We start from the raw sequence: 9,361 nt of genomic DNA, 5'->3' as shown, positions 1-9,361 counted from the left end.
AGGGGTGGGAAGTCAAGATGGGGGTTCATGGGAGGGGGTGGGAAGTCAGGATGGGGGTTCACGGGAGGGGTGGGAAGTCAGGATGGGGGTTCACAGAAGGGGTGGGAAGTCAGGATGGGGGTTCACAGGGGAGGGGTGGGAAGCAGGGATGGGGGTTCATGGGAGGGGTGGGAAGTCGGGACGGGGGTTCACAGGGGAGGTGTGGGAAGTCGGGACCGGGGTTCACAGGGGAGGGGTGGGAAGTCGGGACGGGGGCTCAGGGGAGGTGTGGGAAGTCGGGACGGGGGTTCACGGGAGGGGTGGGAAGCAGGGACGGGGGTTCACGGGAAGGGTGGGAAGCAGGGATGGGGGTTCACAGGGGAGGGGCTTCCCATGGTGACCACTGGCAGGAGGGGGTGATGGGGTGGAGGCAGCAGGAGGGGATTCCTCGGTGCTCACACACCACAGCCCGGCCCACGAGGGCCGTCCCAGCCTCCTTCCTTAGGCCTGCAGACTGGCAGCCCCTGGGGCCTAGGCAGAACCCACCTGCTTTCCCCAGACAGCTGACAAAAGTTGCTGGGCTGGCCCTTCAGTCGAGTTTCTTGTCCAGGCTCTCCTCGTGGATGTCAAACTGGATCAACTCAGCCTCGCCGTGGAGGCTGTGGCCACAGCCCCGGACGACCGCCCGCTCATCGACTTCTGCAGGAGCCCCAAGGCGGCTGTGGCCCTGCCGTCGGGAAGTGGGCCCCTGGCCGACCTCCTGACAAACACCCCGGAGGCGCCCAGGAGGGCCGCAGCCAAGCCGCCTGACGAGGTGGGACAGGCGAGTGTCGCAGGGCCTGCTGGCCCTGGCCTCGGGTGGTCTCTGCTGGGTTTGAGGCTCAGGCACGTCACGGTGACCCGGAGAGTGGCCACTGGGGCTTCCGAGGGCCACATGGCTCGGCTCGCCTTAGCCTCAGCAGTGTGAGTGCCAAGGAGGCGTCTCACCTGGAGCTCTTCTGGGGCCACGGCCCCCAGCGCTTATTAGCAGGAGCAGAAATGCCAGAGGAACTCAGAGTTCTTCTGGGCGTGCCACTTTCTCCTCCAGCTGCTTAAACGTGGTGGTCAGGGTGCCTTTCCACTAGGCCCGAGCCAGGTTCACCCAGTAGTTTGGCCAGACCACGGGGAACTGGCCGCAGGCAACCCTGGCTTCAGAGGGCCAGTCCCTCGGGGGTCTGTGGGCCAGGAAGGGGGTGCGGACACTCCACTCACCTGTGTGGTTTTTCTCCTGCAGCTCATAGACTTGGCTTCCCCTCTGATCCTGCTGAGCCCCGGGGCTGACAAGGAGAACATGGAATCTCCGCTCCTCAAGTTCTGAGTGGAGTGAAACTCTGTGCACTTTACTCAGTTACAAGAACAGTCCTAAAGTGGTACTCAACTGTCAGAGATAAGTTTTAGAAGAATTTGTGTTGGAAAAGTTGTAAAACGAAACAAAAACCTAAGTGAAGTTACCGTGCCTGGAGCGGGCTGTGGTATTGGGGGGCGGTGTTTGGCCACCTAAGGTCACTGCAGGCCAATGGCCTCCGTCCTCCTGGCCCCGCTCCCGTCCTGGGTGCAGAGTGAAAAATGGGTACGTTCTGAACGAGTCTGGATTTTTTGCATATAAAATAGCAAGTGACCATCTTTAAAGTTAAGATTGTATGAAAAGTTAAATATTCTAGTTTAAGTTAAATGGTAAAGTAAATGAAAATGGATTAAACCACCTCTTGATGTTTAAGATTATCCTAATTTTCAGAGACAGATGGCTGTTTTTATTACTGATCAGTATGCACAATGTATATTATTTGAAATGTTAATTCTTTCTACCAAAGTGATTTTCACAATTTAGCATGAAGAAAAATTGGTTAAGTACAGACCCCAGGCCCCAGTCCCCAGGTCCAGGGCAGCCTGTCATCTGCACATCAGTGGGCAGCCAGGTGGTCCCGAGGTGATGGTCCAGAGACCACACCTGAGGGGAGGGGAGGTGTGCGGGGGCGGGATGGAGGGGAGCACGGGGGAGGAGGGATGCTGGGGTGACGGGTGGTGTGCGGGGGACAGACTCCTGGGGTGCTGGAGCAGGAGCGCTCCTTGTGGAGGGGGTGGGGCCCCTGGGAGGCGCACTCCCGGCCTGCAGCTGTCCTGACTTGATCTTCCTTGAAAACGAGCGGGCCTGAAAGCCGCTAGTCTGTCCGGATAATCTCTCCAGTCACAGCAAACAGTAGGAATGCTGCTAAGTGGACTCACATGGGGCTCCCATCCAGGGCTCCCCCTGACCCCTCTGGGGGTGACCCGCTTCCGTGTCATCGTTTGGAAGGACGACCCCAGTGGATCAAGAGTAAAACGTGCGTCCTGGGTGGCGCTGCCGCACCCGAGGTAGAGCGCCGCAGGTGAGGGAGGGGCTGCTCGGAAGGTGGGGTTCCTGCCTGGGCTCGGCTGTCCCTGGAACCAGCGGCTACCTGGGAGGGCGGCCCCCCTGCATTCTGACCTAGAAGAGCCCTCGCCCCGGGAGCTCCCCCAGGCCAGTGGAGCCGAGCCCATGGGAGTCACGGCGGTCCTCTCCTCCGCCCTTGTCTCCATTCCGGTGGCCAGTGTGGTGTTAATCTACCACTAGGGTCCTCTGATGTCTGGTCTGGCTCCTCATTTCACAGGGGAAAACGAAAATCGGGTTGAATCCATTCACTGAATGTTTACGGAGATTCTCCTGTGGGCAGGGGTCACGGGGGTGCAAAGCTCGCACATGGCTGTCTTCTGGGGGCGTGGAGGGGGGCGGGAGGGAGGGGCTCTGGCCGTCCCGCCTACAGCCAAGGGGTGAGCTGGGCCCTGGCCCCTGTCTGCCCCCCAGGCTCCTTGGAGCGGCCACGCTCTCCTGTGGGCCACGGTGCCATGTGCAGTCTACAAGTGTCCCGGGCAGGACAGACGTAACCTGATCTAAAGCCTTCAGACAGTTGGGAGGCCCCAGAGTGACCAGTGGGTAGAGCAGTGCCTGCCACCCCACACCTGTGTCACCGCCTTCCCTTCCTGCCTGGTTTCTGTCTAGCTGGTCCCACAAAGCACCATTCCTCTCTGGCTCCCAGGTCCCAAGCCCACCACTGGAAGGGAGACCAAGGGGAGGGAAGGGGCTGCCCTTTCCTCGGTACCTGGGGGTGAACAACCTCGGCTGCTGCCAGAGGGCCACCCTTCCAGCTCTAGAGGCCCAACTTCACGTGATCCTCACGCTCCATTAATTCTCAGGTGCAAATGCTTTCACGTCTCACAGCTCACACTGCAGTTGTCGGGGCATTTGGGATGTCATTGTCGTTTACACGACCGGTCCATTGTGCACCTGGGTTAGGCAGTGATTAAGGATTTGGAGCTACTAAGTAGCTAACGGCTGTTGTTCAGTTGCACAGTCGTGTCCTCCTCTTTGCGACCCCATGTAGCTAATACCATCTAACAGAAGGAGCAGAAAACACGTTGCCAAGGTGTCACGTTTCCGCCACCTTGGGGTGGGCGGCAGCTCTCCTAACCCCAAGGCCGTGTGCTGGGCATGATACTGGACTGCCTCAGGCAGGCGGGTCCCCCAGACAGAGCCCAAAGTCCAGTGACAGCTGGGCCACCCCACAGTCTCAGCTAAATGTTCACCCTGAAATCCTCTGAAGGCCAGGTATCATTTCCCCCAGGAAATGCAAGATGCCGTTGCCCCCTTGTAGGATGTTTCCTGACACCTTAGTCTTCTGAAATGTAGTCCTTTTTCTGTTTCCCTGCAGGGCTCCATGTCCTTCCCTCCGAACACAGAGCTCACCCCTCCTGCTCTTAGCACTCTCAGTTGGCAGTTCCTGCTTCTTGTCTCAGAAACAGGGACGTGGGGCCTTCCTCAATTCACTCTAGACTCTTTTTTTTTTTCTTCTTTATGCAGGATCCTAGTTCCCCAGTCAGGGATCAAACCTGAGTCCCCTGCAGTGGAAGCGTGGAGACTTACCCACGGGACTGCCAGGGAATTCCTTCACTTTGAACTCTTAGTTAAAACTACTCCTGTTCTCAAGAAAATGACTTGCCTTAAGAATTATCCACATTTAGACATTAATGTCCACTGTCAACCTTTTAAGAAGCTAATGTGATTTTAATGCCAAGCTTTGGTGTGTGTTATTGGCCCGATTTAAAAAATCATCAGCAGGACTTCCCTGGTGGCCCAGTGGTTAAGACTCCGAGCTTCCATTGCAGGCTGCGTGGGTTCCATCCCTGGTCGGGGACCTAAGACCCCACATGCCATGTGACCAGAAGTAAATAAACAAAAATAAAAACCATCTGCATCTCTAATGCATTTCCTCCCCTACTTTTTTCAAACCGTAGTTCAAGTTCTACCTGAAATCAGTTTTGTGAACTGCCCCAGCAGTTAATCTGAAAGTCGCTCAGTTGTGTCTGACTCTTTGTGACCCCATGGACTTTACAGTCCATGAACTTCTCCAGGTCAGAATACTGGCGTGGGTAGCCTTTCCCTTCTCCAGGGGATCTTCCCAGCCCAGGGATCAAACCCAGGTCTCCCACACTGCAGGTGGATTCTTTACCTGCTGAGTCACAAGGGAAACCCTCACTTTTCCAGCAGTTTTAAACAGGAAAAGTAAGATTTCCCTGGTGGTCCAATGATTGAGAATTCACCTGCTAGTTAGTGTAAGGGACATGAGTTCGATGCCTATTTTGGGGAGATTCCACATACTGCAGGGCAACTAAGCCCTGGTGTCCTAGAGCCTGTACTAGACTCGGGAAAACCACCGCAGTGGCAAGCCTGGGCACCACAACTAGAGAAAGCCAGTGCGCAGCAATGAAGACCCAGCGCAGCCATAAATAAATAAGTAAATAAGAACTTCAATTTGGGAAAAAAAAATCTACTGGTGACTCTGACCCCCTATCTCAATGACTGAGGCTACTTCTCTGTTCCCCTTCAAAAACTCATAACCGAGCAGAATCTCCGGAGGTGGTTTATGGGGGACAGAGAGCCCACCACCTCCCCCAGATTGCTGTCATTGGACTAAAGACAGTTTGCCTCTCTGCCATTGGGGAGTACTGATTTTGGAAGCAGAGAGCAGCAGGACCAGCACTGATAATGACGCCTGACCTAGCAGCCTCCCAACCAGGCTCTCAGCGCCCGTCCACAGTGCAGCCACGAACATCTCCCTGGAACTGAACTGGGGTCGGCAGGTACCCTGCCCCTGCTGGGTCTGGCCCCACACTCTGTCCCCAGGCCCAAGGCCCTTCGCTCAGGGCCGGGCCCTCCGCCTGCTCATCCTCCCCTCCTGGTCAGCTAAGGGAAGGCCTGCACCCGCTTCCAGAAGCACCCAGCTCGACACCACGCCCAATGGGCAATCTCACACCCTTCATTCATTCAGCAGCCTGTTCACTGGGCACCTGCCTAAGTCACTGCTGACCAAAAAAAGATGTACAACTTGAGAGTTTCAAGTTAAGTTTTATTTGGGGCAAAATGAGGACTGCAGCCTGGGAGGCAGCATCTCAGATAGCTCTGAGAGCCTGCTCCAAAGCGGCAGTGGGGGAAAGTCAATATATAAGGTTTTGGTGAAGGGGGAGTTCAATACCATGAAGCACTCTAAAAATTTACAAAAGGGTTTTTCCTTAGTCATGAGTATCTGATGTCATCATGAAGGGATTTAGTGCTTCTCTAGATATGAGGAGATGCAAGGATGGAGAAAATCACAATCACAGAAAATTAGCCAATCTGATCACATGGACCACAGCCTTGTCTAACTCAATGAAACTAGGCCATGCCATGTGGAGCCACCCAAGATGGTTGGGTCATGGTGGAGAGTTCTGGCAGAATGTGGTCCACTGGAGAAGGGAATGGCGAACCACTTCAGTATTCTTGCCTTGAGAACCCCATGAACAGTATGAAAAGGCCAAAAGATAGGACACTGAAAGATGAACTCCCCAGGTTGGTAGGTGCCCAATATGCTACTGGAGATCAGTGGAGAAATAAGAAAGAATGAAGGGATGGAACCAAAGCAAAAACACCACCCAGCTGTGGATGTGACTGGTGATAGAAGCAAGGTCTGATGCTGTAAAGAGCAACATTGCATAGGAACCTGGAATGTTAGGTCCATGAATCAAGGCAAACTGGAAATGGCCAAACAGGAGATGGCAAGAGTGGACATCAACATTCTAGGAATCAGCAAACTAAAATGGACTGGAATGGGTGAATTTAACTCAGATGACCATTATATCTACTACTGTGGGCAGGAATCCCTTAGAAGAAATGGAGTAGTCATCACAGTCAACAAGAGTCCGAAATGCAGTACTTGGATGCAATCTCAAAAACAATAGAATGGTCTCTCTTTGTTTCCAAGGCAAACCATTCAATATCATGGTAATCCAAGCCTGTGCCCCAACCAGTAATGCTGCAGAAGCTGAAGTTGAACATTCTGTGAAGACCTACAAGATCTTTTAGAACTAACACCTGAAAAAGATGTCCTTTTCATTATAGGGGACTGGAATGCAAAAGTAGGAAGTTAAGAAACACCTGGAGTAACAGGCAAATTTGGCCTTGGAGTACAGAACGAAGCAGGGCAAAGGCTAATAGAGTTTTGCCAAGGGAACGCACTGGTCATGGCAAACACCGTCTTCCAACAACACAAGAGAAGACTCTACACATGGACATCACCAGATGGCCAACACTGAAATCAGATTGATTATATTCTTTGCAGTCAAAGATGAAGAAGCTCTATACAGTCAGCAAAAACAAGACCAGGAGGAGATTAGGGCTCAGATCATGAACTCCTTATTGCCAAATTCAGACTTCAATTGAAGAAAGTGGGAAAAACCACTAAACCATTCAGGTATGACCTAAATCAAATCCCTTACCATTATACAGTGGAAGTGAGAAATACATTTAAGGCCTAGATCTGATAGACAGAATGTTTGATGAACTATGGACAGAGGTTCGTGACATTGTACGGAAGACAGGGATCAAGACCATCCCCAAGAAAAAGAAATGCAAAAAAGCAAAATGGCTGTCTGAGGAGGCCTTACAAATAGCCGTGAAAAGAAGAGAAGCGAAAAGCAAAGGAGAAAAGGAAAGACATACCTATTTGAATGCAGAGTTCCAAAGAATAGCAAGGAAAGATAAGAAAGCCATCCTCAGCGATCAGTGCCAAGAAATAGAGGAAAACAATAAAATGGGAAAGACTAGAGATCTCTTCAAGAAAATTAGAGGTACCAAGGGAACATTTCATGCAAGGATGGGCTCAATAAAGGACAGAAATAGTATGGACCTGACAGAAGCAGAAGATATTAAGAAGAGGTGGCAAGAATACACAGAAGAACTGTACAAAAAAGATCTTCACGACCCAGATAATCACAATGGTGTGATCACTCACCTAGAGCCAGACATCCTGGAATGTGAAGTGGGTCTTAGGAAGCATCTCTATGAACAAAGCTAGTGGAGGTGATGGAATCCCAGTTGAACTATTTCAAATCCTAAAGGATGATGCTGTGAAAGTGCTGCACTCAATATGTCAGCAAATTTGGAAAACTCAGCAGTGGCCACAGGACTGGAAAAGGTCAGTTTTCATTCTACTCCCAAAGAAAGGCAATGCCAAAGAATGCTCAAACTACCTCACAATTGTACTCATCTCACACACTAGTAAAGTAATGCTCAAAATTCTCCAAGCCAGGCTTCAGCAATACGTGAACTGTGAACTTCCAGATGTTCAAGCTGGTTTTAGAAAAGGCAGAGGAACCAGAGATCAAATTGCCAACATCCGCTGGATCATCGAAAAAGCAAGAGAGTTCCAGAAAAACATCTATTTCTGCTTTATTGACTACGCCAAAGCCTTCGACTGTGTGGATCACAACAAACTGTGAAAAATTCTTCAAGAGATGGGAATACCAGGCCACCTGACCTGCCTCTTGAGAAACCTGTATGCAGGCAGGTCAGGAAGCAACAGTTAGAACTGGACATGAACAACACACTGGTTCCAAATAGGAAAAGGAGTATGTCAAGGCTGTATATTGTCACCCTACTTGTTTAACTTCTATGCAGAATACATCATGAGAAACGCTGGGCTGTATGAAGCACAAGCTGGAATCAAGTTTGCCAGGAGAAATATCAATAACCTCAGATATGCAGATGACACCACCCTTATGGCAGAAAGTGAAGAACTAAAAAGCCTCTTGATGAAAGTGAAAGAGGAGAGTGAAAATGTTGCTTAAAGCTCAACATTCAGAAAACTAAGATCACGGCAACTGGTTCTGTCACTTCATGGCAAATAGATGGGGAAACAGTGGTTGACTTTATTTTGGGGGGGCTCCAAAATCACTGCAGATGGTGACTGCAGCCATGAAATTAAAAGATGCTTACTCCTTGGAAGGAAAGTTATCACCAACTTAGACAGCATATTAAAAAGCAGAGACATTACTTTGCCAACAAAGGTCCATCTAGTCAAGGCTATGGTTTTTCCAGTGGTCATGTATGGATGTGAGAGTTGGACTATAAAGAAAGCTGAGCGCTGATGAATTGATGCTTTTGAACTGTGGTGTTGGAGGAGACTCTTGAGAGTCCCATGGACTGCAAGGAGATCCAACCAGTCCATCCTAAAGGAGATCAGTCCTGGGTGTTCATTGGAGGGACTGATGTTGAAGCTGAAACTCCAATACTTCGGTCACCTGCTGTGAAGAGCTGACTCATTGGAAAAGACCCTGATGCTGAGAAAGGTTGAGGGCAGGAGAAGGGGACGACAGAGGATGAGATGGTTGGATGGCATCACTGGCTCAATGGACATGAGTTTGGGTAAACTCCGAGAATTGGTGACGGACAGGGAGGTCTGGCTTGCTGCAGTTCATGGGGTCGCAAAGAGACAGACACGACTGAGTGACTGCACTGAACTGAACTGAAGGATGGAGATTATAAAAATCCGTTCCTAAAAACATCCAACTATTCAAAGACCTGTCCCACCGGATTCCCTGGAGCGCAGAGCGCTTCACTGCACCCTGAACTCCCACAGGGGTTGTTGAAGGTCAAGAGCTATTTTAGCAGCATGGGGTTCAATCTCCGTAGTGGCAGATGGCAAACGCCTTTGTTGTTCAGTCCTTGGCCATGGTCTTGTTAAGTGCCAATTTGTAGTTGACATCACACACACACACACCTTTGTGTGCTGGGAAAACACACACACACACACACAGAACACACACACGCACGCACGCAGATTGTGTCTGGCAGCTGCGCGCAGAGAGGTAAGCAAGAGCCAGGAGTGCAGGGGGCGTGGTCCCAGACCCGCCAGGGAACAGCGGGCACGTAGGAACGCAGGGCGCCGAGAACCTGCTTCAGCCCGGGCCTCTTCTGCGGTCTCGCCGCAGGGGAGGGCGGGAATTCCGGCTAGAA

At 51.5% G+C, this 9,361-nt stretch overlaps 1 protein-coding gene across 1 annotated transcript in view; it reads left to right on the top strand.

Moving 5' to 3' along the window:
- Positions 1 to 1,746, top strand: part of GTSE1 (G2 and S-phase expressed 1) — an 18,113-nt gene extending 16,367 nt beyond the window's left edge. Inside the window, exons 9-10 of the mRNA XM_043441315.1 lie at positions 539 to 802; positions 1,253 to 1,746. Coding sequence (XP_043297250.1) covers positions 539 to 802; positions 1,253 to 1,336 — 348 coding nt within the window. The 3' untranslated portion in view covers positions 1,337 to 1,746. The remainder of the gene's footprint in view (positions 1 to 538; positions 803 to 1,252) is intronic.
- The last annotated feature ends 7,615 nt before the right edge of the window (positions 1,747 to 9,361 follow it).

This window comes from Cervus canadensis, chromosome 21, assembly GCF_019320065.1.
Source record: "Cervus canadensis isolate Bull #8, Minnesota chromosome 21, ASM1932006v1, whole genome shotgun sequence".
NCBI lineage: Eukaryota > Metazoa > Chordata > Mammalia > Artiodactyla > Cervidae > Cervus > Cervus canadensis.
Note: the sequence above shows the minus strand (reverse complement) of the source record. Positions and strands in the feature narration are given on the sequence as shown.